The following is a 25,512-nucleotide window of genomic DNA, read 5'->3' as shown; positions in this document are numbered from 1 at the left end:
CTACTATGCACCATGGACATGGAACAATCTTGAAAAAGATCTAAAATTACAAAAATTACAAATTAGTTTACAAAATTAAATTACATTTTAATCCACTTATGAATTTAAGGGCATCATAAAGAATGTGGTGATAAAGACATGTGCTTGTTTTTCAGGAGAGACCACTTTGTTTGAATAGCTGTTGTTTTATTGTGGATTTCTGTATTATATGGTGTGTTTGTTGCATTTCAATGTGATTTGATCAGCAGCTACACAGTCCAGGTGTTTCTTTTTAAAGAGATTTTCAATATCAATAATATAATAATATGTTTTGCAATATCAGTATACTAAACCGTGCCATATTCACACTTCATACATGCAATAATGTAAATTCAACCAGTTAGTCTTTCTATTTATTCTATTTTTTGTTTTTTTTTTTAACTCATATGCAATATCAGTATATACCAAAGTGTGCAATATTTATACTTCCTACATGCAATAGTTTAAAGAACAAAGAAGCCATTCAGCCTGTCTATTTGTCATATTTTGCTTTTTTATTGTATACTTATTGTATTGTTCTGTGTTTTTATACTGATGCGTACTTGTTATATTGATTTGAATTTCCCAGCAGTGGGATTAATAAAGAACTATGTTATCTTATCTTTTACCTTATTCTGACTGACATACAGGGAAGTTAAAACATTTATATTTACCAATGAAACATACATAAGGAATATATATCATGTAAAACAAAACAGAGAAATTATTCAAAGCACCAGTGTATCAAAAAAACAGCTAAGGTTAATTTGTACAGTCTTTTTTCACAAATAACTTTTAATGTAAATTATTATAAGTGGTACAGTCTTTTATCAAACTGCGTAACAACTATCAGTCATCATACATTACTAAATGTTTTACTAAAAGAAGAGAAACAAACAAAAGGGATGAATTGGGGGGTTTAGACGCTCTGGTTGGGGGATCTCTATGACCGCACCTGGCAACCCGGGAGTCTGGCCATAGCGCTGAAAAACTTGTTGTTGTCGGGGAAAATGGCGTCAAACGTAGAGGCCCCGGAGCGCTGGTACCTCGCCCTTCTCGGCTTTGCGGAACATTTCCGAACCTCCAGTCCGCCTAAAATCCGGCTCTGTGTGCACTGTCTCCAGGCGGTGTTTCAGTTTAAGCCTCCGCAGAGGATCGAGGCTCGGACACATCTTCAACTTGGCTCGGTCCTCTACCACCACACCAAGAACAGCGAGCTGGCCCGCAGCCACCTGGAGAAAGCGGTGAGGGACGTTCGATTCAGGAAAGAGCGGGGATGCGGCGGAGAAGGGGACGAGAGTAGGCCGCAGGCAGCGAAAACTAGGAACAGCGCAAATATTTGAATAGCTATTCATTCAGGAACGTTATATTAGTGAAAAAGTTTAAAATAAGAGATTTATTAGCTTTTTATTAACATAAAATATCCGTCCCAAGTCGGCCACTGTGGTTCTTTCTCTGTTGTTAGCTAAATAAGCCGCTGTACGGGATTAATATTGGTTCATAAAGATTGCAAACGCCGACAGTCTGACGCCGCTAACATTTTGTACCTCTTGTTTTGCAGTGGTTTATATCTCAACAAGTCCCTCAGTTTGAAGATGTCAAATTTGAAGCTGCCAGCATTTTGTCAGAGCTCTTTTGCCAACAGGTAAGATTGTTTTCAGCCACATTTGAAGTAACGTTAATTATAATTGTGAGGTGTTAATAACATTAGCTTGGCTTATAATCATCACTTCTCACCACTTGGTGAATTTGACAAGGAAGCTGTTCATGCATTTGTGTTACGTGCAGAATAGGCTGTGCGTTGATTGATCATTGACTATTGATCCTTTTAAATCAATTTTCAGAATTTGGTGGACTCTGCAAAACCTCTCCTGCGCAAAGCCATCCAGATTTCACAACAAACACCATACTGGCACTGCAGATTGTTGTTCCAGTTGGCGGTATGTATTACTGCAGGAGTATGAATAGAGGTGACATTGTTGCACACACACAAAGTCATTTTCCTGTGCAGGTCCTACTGTGTTAGAGTGGGAATGTGAATGCATTTACAACACCCTCATGAGTGCAGTTTGCTCACACTTGCACTTTTAATTTAATTTTGCAATAACCAAACTGTGTTTCCAAATAGCACAGAGTCTCCAGCAATAACACGAATGATTTTTTTCCCTTCAAACTTTATTAAAACAATTTTTGTGGCATTGACATGTCAGTTACAACAGCACAATAAAAAAAAAAAACAAGTGATTGCAAAATAATAACAGCTAATGAAACAAAATTTGTTTGGGTAAATACACATTTTTACAGCTGAAGGATTAGTGTATCTATTGATCATTATTCAAGTCCAGTGTCGTCTTTTTGAATCATGTATAGAGTCCATTTTCCCCGTTTTCCTTCTAGTTGTGCTTCTTGTAGTTTCAGTATGTGTCACGTTAAATAGATTACTTCCACAGTTGTTTGCCATTGGTCCTTCGTCGGTGGTGTTTCTTTACCCCGGTTCCTAGTGACCGCTTTCTTGCTTACTACCAGCATTATTTTGATCAAACATCTATCATTAGCAATAACATTATCTTCAGAAAATTTACATAGATAAAGCACTAAACTACTGCTAGGAACCTCTTATCTAAGTATGTGCTTAATCTCTTTACATACAAAAACGTGAGTGGTTTGCATCTAAAGAACGGCACTCTCGCCAACATTTCTAGCAACTATGGAGATGCTCACTTTTCAGTTTTGGTGTAATAAAGAAACTAATCAGATTCTTCCATGAGAAATCCATACAGGTTTGCGAAGTAGTGATTGATTGGTGTAACTTCCCCGTACTATGCCAATCTTCATCTGAAATTTCCACATCGAGTTCTTTCGTCGAGTTCATGCTGAAATTATTCTTATGTGACAAGAATCTGCTTTGACTTCACTTATGCAATAGTCCCTTAATTTAAGGTATCTATAGAATCCATGCGCTCCCAAATCAAATTTCCTCTTCCAGCACACACCAAGCTGTTATTCCTTTTGCTCCCCGTTGCTTAAATCCTTGATCATATTTTGCAGGTTGGAAGTTTCTATCATCAGTTAACACGAATGATTTAATTGTCTCCTTCAGCAACTTCATACACTGGAGAAAGACTTGGTGTCGGCATGTGACCTGCTGGGGGTTGGTGCTGAGTACGCCCGAGTGGTCGGGTCAGAATATACCAGGTAAACGCCACTTAATCCTCTGTTGACTGCATATTTAAGGTTTTTAGTGAGTATCATTTGATGCCTGCAATTTTAAGATTACTGTTCATTTGGGGCATTCATAACAACATAGTTATACAGCAAGGACAAATACGAGTAATTTACAAGTCTCAGTGTGGCTACTACATCGTCACAGAGCCACTTAGCCTCAGTTTGCATGTTTATATGGATGATCATGTGTGTATAAATGACTCATACTGTAAACGAATAATTCAAAAATGGTGTATTGGACTATTTCAAAATGTTCAGATACATACTAAGACACAATTCATGCAGTATGTTTCTACTCTCATTCATCCAGTCGTGTGCTCAGTACTTCACAAACGCATGCATTCATGCTAAGACCTCACTATTTGAAACACTTAAGCAAAAACACTCTCACACATGGATGAGTAGTGCGCCTTGGCAAACGTGTGCCTTTGAACTCTGCTCAATGGAATGCACGAGCAGAGTTCAAACTCACACACTTGCCCAGGCGCACTACTCATATGCGGAAGTGTAATATGATCATTTTTAGGTAAAGTTTTCCTTTAGGGGCTATTCCCAACCAAGTAATGGGAAGTAAATGAGGAAACTCTTGACAGGAATTCTGTTTTGTTGCTGATTTTTCATGCCCAATATCTCACTACAGACGCACCACAGAATACAGACAACACCATTTATATATCCTAAATCCAAGTTCTGTTAAGCTACTTTGCAAATGTTATTTTTGACTTCTTGTATCACTTAATATGCAGCGAGACAAAACATCACAAAGTTTCCATGATATAGAAAAGTAATGATCATGTTGCTCCTGTTAAAGTCCTGAAACAGTGTAGCACTTGGATTGTAACGTGGTATTGGCCCTGACAGTAGTGCACCTTTGCCACCAATACAACAAGGCACAGTGTGTTTTTAAATATTAATTAATGCATAGAACTTGATGGTGAAAATGCTGACTTGGTGTTTTTGCTTTTTAGGGCACTGTTTCTTCTCAGTAAAGGAATGGTGAGTCATCTGCTCTACTTTACTTTGTTCAGCTTTGTTTGTGCTGTTTAACTATGGCAGTATATTTGCCAGCACCACACAGATGCTTTTCTTGTATCTTTATATTTTGGTGTATCATATCAACAAGCAGTAGAAGTTGTTGTTTTTAATATATGAGTTAAAATCAGCAAAAAAGTTTGAGTTTTCTTTTTTGTCTTGTAGTTGCTGCTAATGGAGAGGAAGCTCGGGGAGGTGCATCCTCTGCTCACACTGTGCGGAACTATTGTAGAAAACTGGCAGGGAAACCCGATCCAGAAGGAGTCCCTCAGGGTCTTCTTCCTGGTCCTACAGGTCACACACTACCTGGATGCTGGACAGGTAGGACACCCAATCTGGGAGGGTTAGATACAGTGGGACAGGGTTGTTTTAAGGGGTTTAGATTACTCACAGGAGAATTGTTAATCAGCATGCATGCATGCATACAGTGATTTCACAAAGGGATTAGGGATGATAAGGTATTTTGATATCTGGTTTTGTCAAGCTGAGCTGGAGGATATGTTGTCATGTTCACAGGTGAAGAGTGTGAAGCCGTGTCTGAAGCAGCTGCAGCAGTGCATCCAGACCATTTCTACACTCCACGATGATGAGATTCTGCCCAGCAACCCGGCTGACCTCTTCCACTGGCTGCCCAAGGAGCACATGTGTGTCCTCGTCTATTTGGTAATGCCACGTCTTCTTCTTCACTCATTCAAATTAAAATCTTCAAGGGATGTCATTGCTTAGATTTCTGTGGTCATCCTGCAGTTTAAGTTAACAATTTACACAACGACCACCACTGTTTTTCTCCTTCCAAATGTGTTCATTGCACTACTCTGCAATAAGGTGAACACAGACTGTGTTTTGGCTGGTTTTTGGTTTAATTTGGTGTTTTCCATTCGTGGTTTCGAGTCATGTCACCATACAACAAGAACAGAGTTTTCAGAAAACACTTCCTGAGCTTGTAACCTTGTGTGGGAAGCAGTCAGAATTTTTAAATTAAAGTTTTATCAAATGTGTTCAATGCTTACTTTGTTGCCCTTCTGTCATGCTTTTATCCACTTAAAGGATGCACACTGTTCTGTTGTTAAGACTGTAACAGCCGGGGAATGTTAGATGTCTTATGAGGCTGTTGGCCTTCAAAATAATAGTCACAAAACTTTGCTTTCCACACCTGAGAAGTGTTTGTATAAATAATTAAAAGAAAACCAGTAGTTTGTGTTACAGAGATGTGTTTCACATGCATATTATTAGGAGTTGGTTCCCAGTGCTTAATGTGGACTCCTTCTTGTCATTCTGCAGGTGACAGTCATGCACTCCATGCAAGCAGGCTATCTGGAGAAAGCTCAGAAGTACACAGACAAAGCTCTTATGCAACTTGAGAAACTAAAAAGTGAGTTACCCACAGTGTGAGCCTGTTCTTCTCTTTAAAATGATTTAATAATGCATAACTTTGCAATGTGGAACTAAGCCCATTAAACTTAATCTATGTCTCCATGTGTCAGTGTTGGACTGCAGCCCCATCCTCTCTACCTTTCAAGTCATTTTACTGGAGCACATCATCATGTGTAGACTCGTCACGGGCCACAAGGCCACCGCGTTACAAGAGGTATGTTGTTTCTGTGTCCTTGTTTCTTTTGTGTTTAATATGTGACCGTGTGGAAAAGCTTTAGTCCAGCAGCTTTGTTTTGTAGCATGTCACCGAGACTAATTTGTATGCATGAATGAGCTCATGTAAGTGAACATGGACTGTGTGTTCTGTCCCTCCAGATCTCACAGGTGTGTCAGCTGTGCCAACAGTCCCCCAGGTTATTCACCAACCATGCTGCTCAGCTTCACACGCTATTAGTGAGTATTTTCAACTTAAACCTGTTAAACTTTGTGGGTACCTCGTTATATATTTTTGCAAGACAAGACTAGAAAACAGAAAGTCTCAGAAGTCACAAGTACAAGTAAAATAAGTTACACTCAACTTTAGCAAGTGTTTTTCCCTGTAATATTAACTGAAATCAAATGGGGACATTCTCAGTGGTCAACTTCTCGATTGAATTTTCTTCTGTCTATGTGTAAACAGGCAACTTTTTAACCCCTCCAGTTGGTATTAGTGTCACCACTGCTGCAAATACAACTAGATGGCTTTCCGTTTTCTCTAGTGCCCAGTCTACCAACAATACAGGAAACACCGCATTTTGTTTCCCAGTTATTTTGGTTGCTCCATTGTCCACCATTTCAGCTGCTGGGAATAGTAACAGCAAAGAACTGGGAACTGATAACTGGGATTAGCTACTGATGGCCACTGGGAAAACGAAAGTACTCTCATCTTCCTGTTTTGGTTGACGCACATTCTTTGTGCTGTAAATTGAGCCGTCATTTTCCCGGGAGATCATACCCGGTGGCAGACAGAACTGCACAGTGAAAGCGAGTCCTACAGAGAACCAGGTTAAAGAGCTAAGGTGTCATGGTGTTATTCTGTAGCCAATACATTATGCAATCAACATTTACTTCATAGTGATAAGTTAAAGAAACAATCTTGTCTATTTCCACTTTATTTTAAAATCATTTTGGGGGTGTTTGTGTGTCATCCAACATTTATATATAAGGGTTTCTTGTAACAAAACACTCCTTATTGTTTAATTTGTTAGCAATTGCAAGGAAATGGCTTCTATTACATTTTTATTGACATAATAAACATTAAATATTGTATGTTTTATGTGTTTAAATGAGTGTGGAAGTTAAGAAAACAAGTCACATTTTAAAAATATGTAGAAACATCCATAAAACCAAACTGAAATAGACATTTTAAAATGGTAAAATTATGAAAACTTAATAGAAAACCCAGAAATCTGCCATGAGAAATAAACAGAAAGCTTTTATTCTAAAGAAAACATTTTTTGTGCACTATTTCCCTGTTTTGGTTACAAATACACATCTGTAATGGTTGATCTCTTCCTCTTCCTCTCAGGGTCTGTACTGTATCTCAGTGAACTGTATGGATAATGCAGAGGCACAGTTTACCACAGCCTTGCGGGTGAGTACACAGTGAATTTGCTGCGTCTTCCCCAGATACTGTCCCCAGTATCTTTTTATTATTCTCTCTTTTCTTCTACTCTCTGCTGCAGCGGCTCTCTCCTCTTATCTCACAGATGTCCTTGTTGTTGTGTTTCAGCTCACCACACACCAGGAGCTGTGGACATACATCGTAACCAACTTGGCCAGTGTCTACATAAGGGAAGGAAATAGACACCAGGAGGTCAGTGGAATAATAACGGGTCACATCTTTCAATTACAAAAATGCAATGCAATGAACTGCTTCTAAGGGAAGTGGATAGTAAAGGCAAGGCAAGTTTATTTACATAGCACATTTCAGCAACAAAGCAATTCCGAAATGCTCTGCATTAAACATCAAAAGCATCAAGACATGATGCAAAAGAAACACATTATAAAAGGACATTTTAACACAATTTATTAAAGACCTAGAGTAGAAAATAAAAAGTTAAAATGGCGGCAAACAGATAAGTCTTCAACCTTGATTTAAAAGAAGCGAGAGTTGGTGCCGTTTGTTGCAGATATGTGGTGCATTTAAAAACTGAACACTGCGTCTCCATGTTTAGTCTTGACTGTGGGGACACAAAGCAGAAGGTCAGACATGTATTTGGGCGCCAAACCTTTTAGTGCTGAGATAGTGGACTTCAAAATATGACTGTCGTTTTATAGACAGACATGGCATCATGGGAAGAAGAAATGAACCTCAGGCACTCGTGCGTAGAGCAGGAACAGATGCATTTGATTTAAGTTAAAAATTCAATTCAAAAACATGGCTGCTTACATTAAAACACTGATTTCGACCCTAAGGTCTTCATCAGGGTGCAAGCTTACAAAAATGCTTGACTCCTGTCCTCCCTTTTGCACCCTCACAGATATTCAGGTTGTTGGTGTATATGTTGGCCACAGAGTGACAAGAAAAAGCTGCAAGAAAAGCCAAATATACTTCATGTTTGTTGTTATTTAGAAAGTGTTGCTATTATATAGTTTGTCCACCAGAGTGCGCTGATGAGTTATTATTGCTACTGTAAAATGTCCGACTCAGCACAGAGCTTTGATAACCAGATCTAAGTGATCCTTGTCGTCCTCTAAGGACACATTCAGTACATTATAATTATCTTGGATACAATCACACTCTTATTTTAAAATTAAGAAAACATGAGCAGAGATGGCCCTTTTTTATTATAACTAAAAGGTGCTTTTTTTAAAAAAAACAAAAAAAAAACACACATCTTCTGTTTTACTTCTTCTTCAGCTTTACAGCCTCCTAGAGAGAATAAACCCCGACCATAACTTCCCAGTAAGGTAAGATTTGCAAGATGTTTTGCAGTTTGTGTTTATATAACACAGCAAATTACATCAAAGCAACACATTTTGTTAAACTAGTTGATGTTATTAACTATACAACCATTGTCTTTGTTTGGTTTCAGCTCCCATTGCCTTCGTGCTGCAGCCTTCTACATCAGGGGACTCCTGTCCTTCTTTCAAGGACGCTACAACGAGGCCAAGTATGTCAGATCATAAATAGTTAACTGCAAACCCACCAACACATCCACCCTGTACAGATTAATGTATGTATGTATGTATTGTTGTGTTGCAGACGCTTCCTGAGGGAAACCCTGAAGATGTCTAACGCTGAGGATCTGAACAGACTGACTGCCTGCTCCCTGGTTCTGCTGGGTCACATCTTCTATGTGCTGGGCAACCACAGAGTAAGACTCAACACATGACAGATTTGATTAATGTTTCTATGTTCTATTTGGGCTCTTAATTGAATCAAGATAAGAAACAAATGCTCTAATTTTCAGTCCTGTTCTTAATCACCTCTTTATGTGCCATGAGCAGCCAGGGCTGTTTATACCTTAATGGTTAATGAGGCGTCTGTTGGTGCACACAGATTTGCACATACTGTGAATTAACTTGTTGTTTAAGTGGAGGCCGGATGAGCCTCAGACTTTACTTATTGTTGTGGTGTGACCAAATAAAGGAAAAAGAACAGAGGAAACAGTGAGTGTTGTCAGCTTGGGGTCGCTGACTCATGTAGAAATTAAGAGGTGTGAAGACGTCACAGTTTCGGTGCTGAAGCATGTTGTGCATCAGCAAAGCATCGGTACCACAGGTTGGGGGCGGAGCACATTCCCCCTGAGACTCCCTTGTTAATGTTCTGTTACAGGTAGATGCACCGCAGGTAATTGGACTCTTCCGTTCTTGTGCTCATGTAAGATGACAAATCAAAATGAAGTTCTTTGAAGCCACTACATATATAGTACATCCAACGTGTACTGACAGAGAAACACTGAGATTATATTGAAGTGATTTACAACCGTAGATTAACCAAGTGTACTAAAGACAGATATTAGTCTATTTCTAACTGTCTGAGTAGCCAAAACAACTAGAAACTCCACTTCCATTTTCTACAGTTGCTCATTTAAAGCCACAGTTTAATTATTTCCTTACATAGATGAAATGATTTCAGGGTTCAAAATGACTAATGTGTGAAGTTATTTTCTGTGCATAAATTAATAATGGGGGAGGTCAAACTAATGTTTTTATGCCCATGAATGATCCAAAAATGACCTCTGCTCTGTAGGATGCAACAACATGCACATATTTCACAAGGCTTTTTAATCCTAACAGTATTTATAAATGAGCATCATCATCTCATGATTTCCACTAGTGATGTCACAATACTGCAATGTCCAACTTTGATAAAATAACTTGAAAAGTATGAATATTAGATATAGTTTTTGATCCCGCAGGGACAAATTGTCAGTGAGGGCATTCAATTTAACTTTTTTATTAAAAGATAAATATAGCAAGGCTAGAGCATGACAGCAACTGTTTCTGTTTTTGCTGGTAACAGAGTGACTGTAGTAAACAGTAACATACAAATAATACACCCTCAAACGCCTCTGAGATTGTCGCACGTTCCAAATTCAAGAAAGTGCAAGTAAAAAACAACTAAACATTTCTTTATTCTAGTAGATCTTTACCTATTGTGCGCATATAGTTTTTATATTTCACATTTGCTTTGCAAATGTATGTTTCCTGTGACAGAAAATAAATTGAATTGAATTAAATTGAGAGAAGGGAGCAAGTGAGAGGAAGCAGGGCTACAATGGGCACAGCGGTGTATGTGTGTGTCAACTCGCTTTTTGAGAGAAAAGAGAGCAAGAAAGTAGTATTGATAGTGTTTATACTGCTGAAATGAGTATTCAAATACTCAGATGAGAACACTGGAGCCTATCCCAGCTGACACAGGGCGAGAGGCAGGGTACACCCTGGACAGGTCGCCAGACTATCACAGGGCTGACACATAGAGACAGACAACTATTCACACTCACATTCACACCTACGGACAGTTTAGAGTCACCAATTAACCTGCATGTCTTTGGACTGTGGGAGGAAGCTGGAGTACCTGGAGAAAACCCACGCTGACACGGGGAGAACATGCAAACTCCACACCGAAGGCCTCCCCCATCCCAACCCTCTTGTGACAGTGCTAACCCAGCACCACTGTGCCGCCCACATTACAATATATCACACTACATTTTATTGCAATACTCATCAGATCTCAGTAATAGTGTATCGTGACTTAAGTATTGTGATAGCATTGTATCATTGAGTCATGGAGCTCGAGTTTCCACCTGTTTTGTTCTAATAAGTTTCCCTTCTCTCTGTAGGAAAGCAACAACATGGTTGTACCCGCCATGCAGCTGGCCAGCAAGATCCCTGACATGTCTGTTCAGCTCTGGTCTTCAGCACTGTTGAAAGGTACGCAATGACCTTTTCTCTTATCTAGGACATCATTTACACTATTAGATCTGCTACTTGTTAAACAGGCTTTACAGGCCGCCCACTGTAAGAGTACATGAATGTTTGACTGAAGACATATTGACCGTGTGTTTGCAGACTTGAACAAGGCCCTGGGGAACACCATGGATGCCCATGAAGCGGCCCAGATGCACCAGAACTTCTCCCAGCAGCTGTTGCAGGACCACATCGCTGCCTGCAGCCTCCCTGAGCATAACCTCATCAGTGTACGTCAAACAGATTAACGCGGTCTTAAATTTAACAGTCCATTATAGAGTCCATGTGGAATTTACATATTTACACTTGTTAACCCTGGTGTATCTAGTGTCTATGTCTGAGATTACAGTATTTTTCTGTCTGTTTTTCAGTGGACTGATGGCCCTCCCCCGGTCCAGATCCAAGCCCAGAATGGTCCGACCACCAGCCTCGCCAGCCTGCTATGAGAACCCTTCTGTCTCACACATGACGGCAGCTGGTACGTCATCACAAGCAACAGACTGATGCCTAACAACCTGCTATCAGACCACTGTAGCTGAGATTCGAGAGGATTTTAACAGGTTGCAAAGTTCAGGCCTTCACTGTATTAGCTTCTCAAGATTGCTTCCTGATTGTCTGCTATCACTTCTTTGATTGTTGTAAAGCAATTACAACTACTGTTGTACATGTATTTCACGCTTTCTGATGGACGCAGGGCAGGGCAGGGTCAGACTCTTGATTCGAGTAGTGAAGGACACATAGCGACGTATTAAAGGGCTTCTTCGCCTCAGATATCGAGAACCCTTCTCTACGTTTGCCAGGTTTCTTTTCCATTTGTTGGAAAAAGGAGGGAGTAGGTAGCGGGGCAGTAAAGTAATGTAGAAGAAATTAATTTATTCATGTCGATATTTTTTTATCTGTTGGTAAATATTTTACATCTTGCCTTTTTTGTATGGATCATATGTTTTTTTTTTTTTTCATGCATGGAAGTTACTGATGTGGACTCCTGTACAATAGTTTCTGACTGGGGTTGTTGACAATAAATTCTTGGTTGATTTCTTTTTTTTTTTTTTTTTTGCACAGAATCCGTATTTGAAAGAATAGAGACATCTTGTAATATATTTTCACACAATAATCACAGGTTTTGTGATACTAATTGGCAGTGTACATTGTATCGGGACTACACAATTCACTGTGCAGTTCCTCCGTGGACCAGAAAATGCCTCTGTAGGTCTGTTAATGAGCAATGTTTAAATACATCTGAGTTTTGTATCATTTAGTGGCTGCGAGGGTTTGCCACACACCCTTTAAAGTGACTCATTTAACTGATGTATTTTTTTGAAGTTCCATAATATATAAATTCCCTGTTGTTGTATTAATTTTTACAAATCAGGTTTAGACTTTTGGAGCTTACAGTAATCTTCAGATATTCAAAAAAAAGAAGCAAATTTATTTTATTTTGTTATATTTTAATTTGTCTTGATAGTTCTACTAAATGTTTTCTTTACAGTATGTTTGTATAGATTTGCCACTTGTTGAACCTTTATTGTACAGTGACATTTTATAAAGTCAATTTAGTAAAGTGTGATATGTATTTTTAGCTATCCTATGTAGAAATCTCAATGCTCGGTATTTAAGGCACTCTGTAAGGACACAGTTTAAGCTTGAGTACTAGCCATATTCTATCCAATGCCTATGTTTTTAATGCTTACATTGTTTTCAATAATTTTCCAATAAAAATATGATTGAAAATTTGTAATGTACTGAGTTACGTGTGAGATGGTCGACATTATGCCGTTGGGTTGAGAGTTGTTTTCTGAACCGTTGAGTGCGTGGGCGCTGCTGATTGCTTCATAATCATGTTCAGTGGAGCCAAACTGGGGCACTCGTACCTCTGACGACCTGCTGAAGTGGGAGACTTCAGCAGGCAAAACAATAGGAAGGAAACTGAGTGAATACCGGTAGCTGTATGACGCACAGCAGTTATATGTCAACTACTGCAACAGTTAAAGTTATTGGTGCAGGTGTTTGTTAAGTAGCCTGTAGGTGGTGCTAGAGTTTTCATATGTGTTAACAGGCTTGTAATTGCACTCTTGAAGTCTTGTCTTCTCAACAGAATTTACACAAATATGTTTGACTTTATGAACTTTTATTACAGATAAAATATTTAAATGACAGAATGTACCACCAAAACATAAAAGCCCAATTATATTTCTATCTATCTATCTATAGATAGAAATATAGACAGAATGTATGTATATATACACTGATGAGCCAAAATATTAAAACCATTGGCTAGTGGAGTGAATAACATTGATCATTTTGTTACAATACAATGTTCTTTTGAGGTACCTTGGGTCCTGGCATACACACACCACCCACCCAAACACCATTACAGACCAATACACCCCCTCATGGCAACGGCACTCCTTGTTGGAAGTGCGCCCCCCAGGCAGGACAATGCACCATGCCACACCACAAAAACAGCTCAGGAATGGCACGGGGGACGTGACTAAGACCTCGAAGTGTCAACCTGGCCTCCAAATTCCCCAGACCCCAATTTGATTGAACATCCATTGGGCATGCCGGTACCTTACCTCACAACCCACAGGACTCAAAGGATCCGTCAACAACACCTTGGTGCCAGACAACACAGGAAACCCCCAGAGGCCCTGTCTCCATGACTCGACAGGGCAGAGGCCCCACTGTAGATCCGACTTGGCTTTGACCCGTCGAAGCCAGGACACAGGACCTCTGGGGTTCCGGCTTGTCCCACAGATGCTTGATCAGATCGGGATCTGGGGAATTCGAAAGCTAGATCGATTGCTCTTTGTCACGTTCCTCAGACCATTCCTGAGCAGTTTTTGCAGTTGGGCATGGTGCACTGCCTTGCTGGGGGGGCTACTGTCATCGGGGGTACTGATGAAAACAGTGGGGGTATTTTGTCTATGACAATCTTTAGGTGGGTGGAGCACATAAAGGGGTATCCACATGAGTGCCAGGACCAAAGGTTTCCCAGCAGAACATTAAGAGTGTAGTGTAGTTACATTTTTTGAGACCAGCTGTATTTTCCATTGTACTAAGCACACAGCATTGGTACCTATTATGAGTAACTATTACTTAAAGTATAAAACAAAGGTCTGTAAGGGTATTATGATAGAAAACAGATGGCTGACGAAATTGGTGGACAAGTATACCGTATGTACCATCATCTCTTTCATACAGTCATCTGAAGGACTAGGTGAGGTCCTCTGGGCCGTACATATGACACCCCTGTCTTAAATTGTCTTTATTGTGCTTTCGGTGCTTGATTTATGCAGATCTCTGTATCAAAGAACTACTCAACAAACATAATAATATAAAGACCTTGAAATGCAGTTAGGAAGTGATTTGGATTTTATTGGTAACTTGTCCCATTTACTGCTGTTTGATTCTGTCTAACAAGCTGCTGGCTCTGTGTCTACACGATCTCAGGATCAGTACCCATCTTCATCCATACATCTAAACGTTTTGTCTCGTCATATAGAACCAAGAACATGAGTAGGGTTGCTCCATCCTCCCTGCGCAAACATCCATTTGCACCACTCAGAAGTGGATTTAACAAGCTGTTTGAGGCCTGTGTGGAACAGTAAAATAAGTCTACACTCAGCCTTTTATGTATCCTGTGGGGTTAACGCTGCACAGATACAAAGCAGGACCTGGACTTTGTGCTTACTGTGAACCAGCACTGAGCTCTCCCAGTGGACAATGACTTCTGTGCTCACCTCCATTCCAGCACCTGTTCAATGAATTGGTGTATAGAGGTGAGAAAAGAGAAGAAGGATGCTGCTCTCGTGCGTCCTTTGGCTCATGTAGCAGGCCCCCATAGAGCAGCTTGAATAGGAATAAACCAGAGAACACTTCCTTCATAGTGTAGCAAAGGGCTCCCTGATCTTCTGCACCATTGTTTCCCTGGCCTGAACCTCTATGAGACTTTCTGTCCACAGGGAGGGGGAAACTGAGATTCAGAGGTGATTATTATCAAGGCGGTTTGAACAGCTCTGTAATTAGCCAGGAAACATAGGGGGGATCCAAGTTAGTGAGGATAACCACAGGAAGTTCCACAGCAGCACCAGATCGCAAGCTGTGGCCGTAGAAGTGGCCTGGCATGGTTACCTAGTTATGTAGTCCAGCCATGACACATGATGCTCATGTGTCTCTGGGTATACTTCAGGAGCAGGCTGAGCCGGTACGCCCTGAGGACAACAATGTACCTCAGAAATGAATAGAGGCTCTCAGGAAGGTGGCAGGGGCCAGTTTGGCACTCCTGTCTCTGTTGATCTTGGAGCTGCTACTGTCCTCTGTGGTCTGCAGAAGAGCCTGAGGGAGTGGCAGCGAGCCAGATCCACGGAAATGTCTACTTTGCAACCAATAGTTCTGTTCTGCCTCAACTGCCATCTCATGTGATGCAGGAGTATTTAACTGTTAAACATCCAGCACGGACAAATGCACCAAATCAAACCATGTTATCTTGTTTTATGGACTCAAGTAAGTACTTTTGAATAATATAGGTTACATATTTTACAGGTAAGATTCATTCATTAAGAGTCATTTATATTTTTTTGATGTAAATTTGACTTTTTTTCCTTTTATATTACATTAATGATGCTAAGTGGAGTGGACTGATGCCAACCAAATTACTTGGGTTTTAATATACAATGAAAATACAGTATCTATGAGTCTATTGAATAAAACCCCTGTTGTGTTGTCACTGAAACCCCCTGCACACGTATAGATTCAGCATGGTAGTACTATAGGTTTAAGACAGTGGTGTAAGGGCCCCAGTGCATGCTACTATGATGGGCCCGACTGTATACACTATCGTGCACATATTGTCTCATCGCACAATCAGAGACTTGACATTGGAGAACATTTTCATACATATTAGACAGTAATCATCATTGCATGTCTGTATATAACCAAAAATACCAAAGAAAATGAGAAATTATTGATTTAATTTAACAATTTTAATAGTTTTATATAGTTAATTTAGAATGAGGATTCGCTTTTGACCATTTCACAAAAAAAGGAAAAAATAAACATATTTATTTTTTAATATTGGAGGACACAGGCCCCAGTGCAATCACACTGCCTGCACTGTCTGTATTTACGCCCCTGGTTTAAGATGTGGAATAATTTCAACTTTGTTAAGACAGTCCTCACTAGTTATGATATGTTGTGACAAAATTAAAGATGATAATGATGCTTGAATAACAGCACTGTTTTACATTTATTTGGATCTAGATGTACAGTGCAAAATTGCCCATGCACATATGCACGCACACACAGACATATGTGCAGAAGCCTCAAGACAAAGTACACACATACTAAAACAGGGCACTTATATGACATATACTACCATGGTAAAAGCAAAATCTAAGTTTAGTCATGAAAACAGATGTATAACACATACATCCATGTACAGATGTATGTAACACAACTAATGAGGATCATATGGACTTAAAGCACCAAATGCAGGAACTCACACACTTGTGACGACCTACGTGATCAGAAATAGAAAGTAAAAGATCAAAAATGAAAGGGGCAAATTCATAAATGACGTTTGCATATTTCTCCCGAGCTGCAGTGTCAAAGACTGTAAGGAGTGTAAGTGGAAGAAGTGAACAAAGTGTACTTAATTGTTTTAAATGTATTATTTCATGTACTTGGAGTGGGTGTAACACATTAACAGAGAAACTGGGAAGTTTCTGTATCAAGCAAACACAACGTTGTCACACAAGCATGTAAAAAAATCCAATTAAATTCAGTAATAATAAGTTATGATACGAGTAAATCGTGTTTTTCAATTTGTATATTGTTTGATTCAAGCTGTAGTTTGTCTCCCTGTCTCCTTCCTTGTCCAATGACTCCAAACGTAGCATTTTCTTCCTATCTCATCAAGTGGAAACTTAACATTTCCGAGGTGTGTATGAACGCAGCATGACGCCGCCTGTGGTGGCTCATTACATTATCTGGCAACCGGAGTGGCAGCGGACAGAAGAGAGGGGATCCCCGGGATTTTTACACCGAAGCCAGCGAAATACTGACATCAAACATCTGAAAATCGCGGGGGGAACTCGGTCAGGCTCCTCCTAGACTTCGTAAGTCCACGCATTTCATTATCACATCAACTAATCCAATATTTTAATTTCTCAATTAAATTATGACGATGAAAGGAAGTTTCTCTATCGGCGTTAGCACTGCTAAGTTAAGCTAGCTAGCATAGCTTGATCTTAGCTAACGTGCAAGGTAACAGTTTGTGTGTAGCTCCGCCACACACATACACCTACCGAGCACGGACTGCCAAGAACAAACCGCCTCAAAAAGTCGAGGAATATTTAAACAAACTTCCCCGGCAAACTTCTTTTGGGATGCACCAATAGTAAGATAACATGTGAGTTAATATTTGTGTTTAGTCTTAAAGAAGGTAAAGCACTCTGGGACTAAACAGTCATTATCTGTGTGTAATTAACGCTTGATTATTTGTGAATAAATTTAGCGACTGACTGTCTGGGCAAGCAAGTGTCCAGGGAGTTAGCGTTAGCAGGCTAACTTAGCTCGCTAGCTAGCCTTTTAACACTAGCAGCTCACTGAGATGGGGTCGGTTTCATTGTCTGTCGTGTATCGCTATTTGGACGCGTACAGCCATCGAAGCTAAATATAACAATACCTAGAATCACCTTTTAAAGGAGTATATGCTCCACTGTTTAGTGACTTTACTATAATCTCTACAACCGCTCACAACCACAATAGGCTGTTAGCTCGCGTTAGTTAGCCACTGGTTGTGTAGCCGGACAGATGGACAGGTTGTTGTTGGCAAGCCAAGTTAACGTTAGCATCAGATAGCTTGTTGTTGTTGATGGGTTAGTTGAAAAATAGGTAGCTATTCTTTTGGGAAAGTTGGTCCGCTGAAGTTTATGAACACCATAGCCAGTATTGTCGCCGGTTATCGCTAAACCGACTGTGTTTAGCCGTGGATGGGCATGATTATGGCTTCATGAGCCATTGATCTCAGAACTTTGTCAGATTAGCTCAACCGTGAAAAGCCTTTTTATGGAGGCGTAATGGTGGACGGTGGTGCCTCCGTCAGGGTGTGTGTCAGTCTGTCTGTCCACGACGGGGTAGTAGCTATCACCCACGCCAGACGACAGACAACTGAACGCCTACTCTGTGTTTGTACCGGAATATCAATGTTTCTGTGGCTGAGATCATATTCACCACTTTATGTGTGTAATAAGGTGTCTTGCGTTCAAGTCTAAGGGCATGCTCTATAATTAACCGTTCATTTCCTGTTGGAGTCAAGCATCTGGAAGCAATCATATGATATTACACATTTCATATTAACACTGAGATATGTATTTATAATGAGCTATATTTGAATTATTAAGTCTTGTAACGACTGCTGGGGCTCAGTGATTTTATTTTAGGCAGTCACAGCATCCACATCAAGCTAGCCATGAGCCACATAGATCATGCTGTTTGAGTGGTCACTTCAAGTTAGTTCTGTGTTCACCTGTCTTTGAGGTGTGTTTAAGATGAACAGCAGTGTGTATATCCCTGCCTCTGTCGAGCAAGTGCCCTCCTTTTAGAGCAAGCAGACAGTTGGCACCCTTGGCTAGTGATGGGGGACACATGTCGCTTTGCATTTTATGATAGGCCTTGGATTAGCCCGAGGAGGGGTGCCTCTTATGAAAAACCCTCCTGAGAGTGATGTGACCAGACAGGCATGACTCGAGATCCACTCTTATTCTGCTGCATCAGGACTGAAACGTTTTGATAATACATCTGTATTTTCCACCTCCCACTAGATTTTGTTTTTTTTTTTGCTTGTGTCAACAGGCTCAAAGGTCTCATTCCTCACTCTTGCGATTGTTGCATTTGTTATGGTTATATTATATATTATGGTGTTTGCAGGTCCTGGAATTTAATCTTGCTGTAAATGTTCTTCAGTTTTGCTGAGTTACAACTTGTCCTGATGTTGAGCAGTGGTTATAACTGCGAAGAATGTTAAAAGTTTTTACATCCAATTCATAGTTTTGTTACTTTCAGTATATCTGAACTAAAAAAAAAACCTACTTACGCCCACCATTTGATTTATTTGTCATATTTTAAACACAATTCATGAATGTAAGAGGTATTAAAATCAAGATTACATCTGTTACACACAACTATGACCCAGCAGTGGTTTATCATCTTCCCAGAGAAACGTAACACCCCATGCATTTTTCTTTGTTTCTGACCTATTCTAATGATTAACCACACTATTTAGACCTAATACTAGAGATAACTCTCTGCAGGGTAGTGTGGCATAGCTCTCACTGTTTCCATCTATCTAGGTCTTGCTGTGGTGTTATCATAATCGTATCTGTGGCTCACTGTTGGACACAGTTTTAACACAGCAGTTACAGTCTGGTCGAGTGTGAGCCCAGTCATTGTGAAAATGTTAGCAGGAAGTGCAGTGGAAACTATGAAGTGTCTCCAGAACTGACCGCTAGTCTGTGTCAGTGTCGATGAGGGATGAGAGACCCTTGTTGCACTGGCGTTTTCAAGTTTGAGATGAAGCCGTCATGAGAAAAATACTGACTCTAGGATTCTTAGGTTTATTCAGACTTGTGAATCAAAACGGACGCAAATGTGAAAGATACTGCTGCAAGTGAAAATTGACCCCTTGTTCTGCAGGGGGTGGTTCACTTTGTAACTTTGCTTTCACTTTTTCACAGTTGTGTTACACACTGCTTTATACACTAAGCCAAGTCCTTTATGCCATTTTGAATTTACTGGCTTTTCCCAAAGGTTTGAAAGTGATTGGATGCTTTCATCAATTTTGGTCAGATCACATAGTCAAGTCTTCTGGGAAGAACATGACATGCAAAGCTCAAGCACACCATTTACACAAATAGGAGAAAGGAAATAAGCACATAGAAAACAGAGAGAGACAAGGGGAGAGGCCGAATCCCCTGGAGGATGAAGATCCAGATCCAAAACATCTGGAATGAGGCGACGACAGCCAGGGGAGCGCGAGGTCCCAGGACAGCTAGTGGTCCAGCACTGAGAGGCCTGAGTGAAAAGAGAGGACAGGGGGCAGGAAATAGTAGAGAGAAAGATATAGGCATACAGCTTGGACACTCTTACTTGTAGGACAACAAGCAAACAGGGTTCGAGAGATGCAGGGACTTTTAGAAAGTTAGCAGTAATCTCGTCGCCAGGACATGAAATATAGATGCTAGGCTTAATAGATTAATTGAGACTGAGACAGACCTGATGGGCTTTAAGAATCAAGAAACTAACTGAAACTAACCGAAAGTTAAGGCTATAATATAAGTTTTAGTTTGGACTTAAAGGCCTCAACAGAGTCAGACTCTCTGATGTCAACAGGGAGATAATTTGAGTGTAAGCGGACATGATAAGAGAAGGCCCTCTAGCCTGGTGACGACTTCTTATCTGGGGTTAGACAGGAGCCCTGTATTCTGAGAGTAGAGAACACAGTATGCAATGAAACGTTCAGGTGATCAGACAGGTATGAAGAGGCGTGCCCATTTACAATTTTCTTAAGTCACCAGAAGTGCCTTAAAGCCTGATCTAACATTGTAGCGTTTCAGATTAGCCGAACTTAATCGTATTTTTAAGATGTCAGTGTTTTCTTGTCCGTTGAGAACTATTTGTTGTGTCAGCTGCCCTGTTTGTTGCATCAAATGCCAAAAACCAGGAGTAGTTGTATCGGCCACGGGGTCCCACCCAAAGGCCTTGGGCAATTCATGGAACTGGAGGAGAGCAATCCTTCAATGTTTGACTGACTGAACTGTTTCTTGTTTATCCTGTTGGACCTCATATTGACTCAAGCATGTGTGTTTACAGTGGGACCAACATGTCTTAGACAGTTAAGTTTTGTGTATGGATTGATGAGTTGGGCATTGTGTTTGATGACGCTAACTTCCTCATAAAAACCCCACAATTTGAATTAGGACTCAGCAGTATTATGTAATACATTTTATCGATATCGCGATACAAGACTGGGTATCGTCTTGGATATTGTTAGTTTTATCTTTTCCTGCTTTTAAAGGGTACCTTGCAGTAAAGTGATGTCATTTTCTGAACTTAACAGACTGTTCTAGCTGTTCTATTATTTGCCTTTACCTACCTCATCATTATATCCACCTACCTGATGATTATTTGTGGAAAAAAACCCCCACTGTAAATATTTTGTGAAAGCACCACCAGTTAAGCCTACAGTGTCATTGCAATGGCAATATCAAGGCATTGGCAAAAATATTTGGATATTTGATTTTCTCCATATTGCCCAGCACTACTTTGAGTTTAGACGAGTTCATAGCTTCGACTATGCGTCCCATACTTGATACTTTTAACCTCTATGGTAATTTAGGCGATTTGTTTGGTCATTGCCCATGAAATGCTGCCCCTTTATTCAGACTAGACATTCATCATTGTAGAAGATTTCTGGTATTCCTTCAGTAAATAGCCACCTGTTGACCAGGTGGGTCACATTGCTTACATAGAATTGACCCTTGAATAAGTTGTATGAGGTTGAGTTTGTTGTGAAGATATTGCTGTGCATTGGAGCTGCAACAATTAGTTGTGACTAGATTGATCACGAGCTTATTTGATATTTGATTCATCGGTTTGAGGAGTTCTCAAAGAAAACAGTCAAAATTCCAGCTTCTTAAATGTGAATATTGTATGCTATCTTTACTCCTCTATGACAGTAAACTGAATATCTTTTGGTTGTGGACAAAACAAGACATTTATGGCAGTCACCTCAGGCTTTAGGCAACACAGATCGACATTTTTCACAGTTTTCTGACCTTTGATAGACCAAGCAACTCCTCGATTAATCAAGAAAATAATTGATAGATTAATCAACAGTGAAATTGCAGCTAGTTCCAGCCCTACCTTGCACACATGTAAAGGTGCTATTTTTATGTGGAAGTAGAGCGATTCTGTAAAAATGTGTGTCATTTCACAGTGGTTATTGAAATAGAAAATGCATCAGAATAAAACCCAAATCAGCAGGTATAAATAACACCAGGTGGCCGGCTGCCACAGGTATTTTGGCAGGTATTGTGGGCTCCCTCCCCTCCAGCACAAGTAGCTGGTCAAAAAAAATATTCCCATCCTTACTTGACATATTTAAAACAACACTTAAGTGCATGAAAGCTATGTAGTATTAAAGAATATCATCCTCCTCTGTATCACCTTAAGTGTATAGCTGTAAGGCACAGCAACATTTGCTTAAAAAGATTCAACACATAGAGTAATATGAATTCACAGCCGCCTACTTGCCTTTGTTTGATCCACCACTTTTATACCTATATCTCTTTAAGTTTTGGTTCTGCTAGCGCATTTGCTCACAAGTGACAGCCCACATGATCAGTGTTGCCTGTAATGGCATCTGATCTAATGTAAACCAGACTAATTGGACATGTACTAGTTATGGAATACACATCTCTAAAGTTGTTTTTTCTGTCCGCCTGTAACAATTGCTTCCACTGTGTGGCCAGTGCTGACATGGCAACTCTCGAACTCTCAGTGCAGCAAACAGGCAGACTGGCCACTTGGATACATGCAGCATCAAGGCATGTGTCCAAGAGGGGACAAACGTCCCTGCCTGACTCCCTGCCACATGGCTGGTTTGTGTGGATTGTGTGAACATGTATCAGTGCACTGTCTTGGCTGGTCTAAAAGTCATCAAAACAAGGGTTAACTACACTGATATGGGAAGTGTGAGCCCACTGGTCACTTACCCAATTTATAATTAGTAAAGATATCTATTTCTTTCTTGTGAGCAAAAAGCGTACAGTAGTAGACATAGAACATGTTTGTAAAATCATAGGAAAAGCATTAAGAATCAGGTGAAATTTAGGTGTCACGCTAGATGACCAATGGTAAAAATAGCCCTGAAATGGTAGTCCACACACTGCATTGATTGTCTTCCACCACTCTGCATTGGAAAAAGATGACCTGATTATCATTCCTGAAGCTTGCTGTCATTCCCACTGCCCCAAATCTGTTGGACGAGTCCATTATCAGGCTAATATCATGTAGCCTTCGGAGGAATTTGACTTGGGTTACAAATCATTTTTTTAATTTTATCACCATAATGACTCCAGAATTAAATTTTGGCCTTCATATTTTAGACCAGCTGGAGTCACCCAAATACCCTGGACATTCAATTATTATTTTTGTTGTATTAAAGTAGATAAAGTGAGTGAAGGTTTTGGGACTTTAAGTGATACTTGTGACCTTAAAGGTTACTGTAGAAAGTGTGTAGATGCTTCCTTGATAGAGAACAGCAGCCTTTACTTTCAGTTAGAGTGGATTCCAATGATGGTGATGATGGCATAAATGTTTTTAAAGTTTCCAAATAAACTTCTTAAATCACTCCTGTGACACAATCCTTTGTTCTTCTGCCCCATAGCTTTGAGGAGGACAATAATCACAGGCAGTAGTGATATGTTTAGCTCATACTGAGTCAAAAGCTTGGGAAAGCGATAGGTTTCAATTTATTGTGAGTGGGTCCTGGTGCTACAGCCTGGTGCTGCCTGGAAAGCTACACGGACTCCAAAAGCAACCAGCGGCACTACGGGGGTCAGTTGAGAAAGGCACAACTCAATGCAAACTGATGCAATGTGAACGACAACCAGGCGAGAGCCAAATCAGTCTTGTTTTAATGCCCGCAGAAACAGAAGCACAGAGTTGTTTGCTACATGAGATCACTTCCAGCACTGATACTGGACCGCAATGCTAATTGGGCTTGTCAGTTAGAGTGCCATTGTTGTATTAAACAGTTTAAACAGTGAATACGTTGTTAAAAAAAAGAAACCTTTTCTGTACTTGGTGGCCACGTCAGGACGCAACTGTCCAGCTGGAGCAGAGTATGTGAATGACGTGCTCAGCGCAACACCCTTCGCAACCTACAGCATCATGCAGCTTTAAATCTTTTGAAATTGCTGAGCAAATGGAAGGGCAGTCCAATGGCTTAGGAGGGTATATAGAAGTCACCTTTCAGTTTGAGTTTGAAATCAGATCAGTGTGAGTTTGATACAGCAGGAGAAAAAAAAAAACAAGAAGCAAATGCACAAGGACGTTTCTTCGCATTTATTTTGAACAGACGGTAGTGCAAGTGTTGCAGCAAGATAAAGTCATATTGCTGTATCATGGCCTTTTCAGACACAACATAACAGCAACGCCACCACGCTCTGAAACCCATTATTTTCGATGGTGTGCACTATGCCATGATGTTTTTTTTGCTGCCATCAGCATAGCATGTATTCAGCATTAGGCTGAACTTTGGTGATGTGCTGTGTGCACTGAACCCAAGCAGCAACCTCCGAGGCTGAAAGATGAGGCAGCATGGAAGTGCCAAAAACTGCTGTTCTTTCAACGGTTTAAGGCCCCGTTTATTTGACAATGATTTCAACTGAAAATGGTAAACGTTTTGGCCGATCGTTTACACGACAGCGGCGTTTTGGGTGCCTGAAAACACAACGATTTGAAAACAGGTTCCAGAGTGCAATGTTTTGGAAACGACAGCGTCTCCGTTGTCATGTAAACGTGCAATATGCAGTTCCTCTGAAGACGGACTTTTAACACATGCGCATTACGGTTCCAGTCACTAGGCATGCCGACTGTCACAACAATGCTGAGCTCTGTTTGTGCTGCTCACCCTGTGGATTTGAAGTGAAGTTTAGATCTGTTACTGTAGCACCTCCACCTCGTCGTCCATCCAGACAAAGTTATCTGTGCATGCTTTCGCCATTGTGTCTTCTTTGTTTTGGTTTGTAATCATGGCGTTGGAGAGGAAGGCGCTTCAGCGCAGGCGCATGGCGTCATGCCATGGTGTTCCTTTGCAAATTTACACTGCTACCTATTGGCCAGGCGTGCATACTACAGCGTTTCCAGTAGATTTTGCGGCTCCGTGTGAACGGGGATCGTTTCAATAACGTCGTCATATAAACGCAGAAGTTTTTTAAAACGCAAAGGACAGGCTTTTCCGTTTTTACTGAAATCGTTGTCATGTAAACGGCCCCTGAGCCTGGCTCCAGAAGTGAGTCAATCCCCATAGACGCCCAGCTTTACAGCAGAAATAAACATGTGTACAGCCGGATCCAAAAAATGGTCTTGGTCTCTATTGCAAATTTCAACATTCATGACAACTGTATGGAGGTTTTATTTTTTTATAACTCACTCATTGACATTTTATCAAGGCTTAGAGTTATGCATAATTAAGGGTGGGTTGCTTTGAATGATAAGCTGTCTGCCAATAGTGTCCTTGGCTTCTGAGTCAGATCCACCCCTCACTCCTTGTTTCCAAATATGGTTAATTGTCACTCCAAAAAACAAGATGGTGGTCAAATACCGAACTGGTGGCTT

General features: G+C 40.4%; 2 protein-coding genes across 5 annotated transcripts in view; both read left to right on the top strand.

The window, feature by feature from the left end:
- Positions 1-994: 994 nt before the first annotated feature.
- LOC125896347 (MAU2 chromatid cohesion factor homolog) lies at positions 995-12,162 on the top strand. The gene is made up of 18 exons (XM_049588831.1): positions 995-1,262; positions 1,580-1,663; positions 1,863-1,958; positions 3,119-3,213; positions 4,212-4,239; positions 4,441-4,596; positions 4,792-4,938; positions 5,557-5,647; positions 5,760-5,863; positions 6,025-6,102; positions 7,217-7,282; positions 7,421-7,504; positions 8,552-8,601; positions 8,727-8,804; positions 8,897-9,008; positions 10,980-11,070; positions 11,209-11,336; positions 11,478-12,162. Exons 1-18 carry the CDS (start codon positions 1,029-1,031, stop codon positions 11,550-11,552), a joined length of 1,797 nt encoding a protein of 598 aa, XP_049444788.1. The 5' UTR covers positions 995-1,028; the 3' UTR covers positions 11,553-12,162.
- Positions 12,163-17,089: 4,927 nt separating this feature from the next.
- gatad2ab (GATA zinc finger domain containing 2Ab) overlaps positions 17,090-25,512 on the top strand; it is a 29,335-nt gene continuing 20,912 nt past the window's right edge. For 2 of the 4 annotated variants that reach the window (XM_049587532.1, XM_049587530.1), the window contains exon 1: positions 17,390-17,518. In XM_049587532.1, the coding sequence (XP_049443489.1) occupies positions 17,517-17,518 (2 nt within the window). In that variant the 5' untranslated portion in view covers positions 17,390-17,516. Of the gene's footprint in view, positions 17,226-17,389; positions 17,519-25,512 lie in introns of those variants that run through there. The other 2 variants (XM_049587529.1, XM_049587528.1) reach the window with 2 other exon arrangements.

The sequence above is a fragment of the Epinephelus fuscoguttatus genome, linkage group LG10 (genome assembly GCF_011397635.1).
Source record: "Epinephelus fuscoguttatus linkage group LG10, E.fuscoguttatus.final_Chr_v1".
Taxonomy (NCBI): domain Eukaryota; kingdom Metazoa; phylum Chordata; class Actinopteri; order Perciformes; family Serranidae; genus Epinephelus; species Epinephelus fuscoguttatus.
The sequence above is the reverse complement of the archived record's forward strand: the minus strand, read 5'-3'. Positions and strand labels throughout refer to the sequence as shown.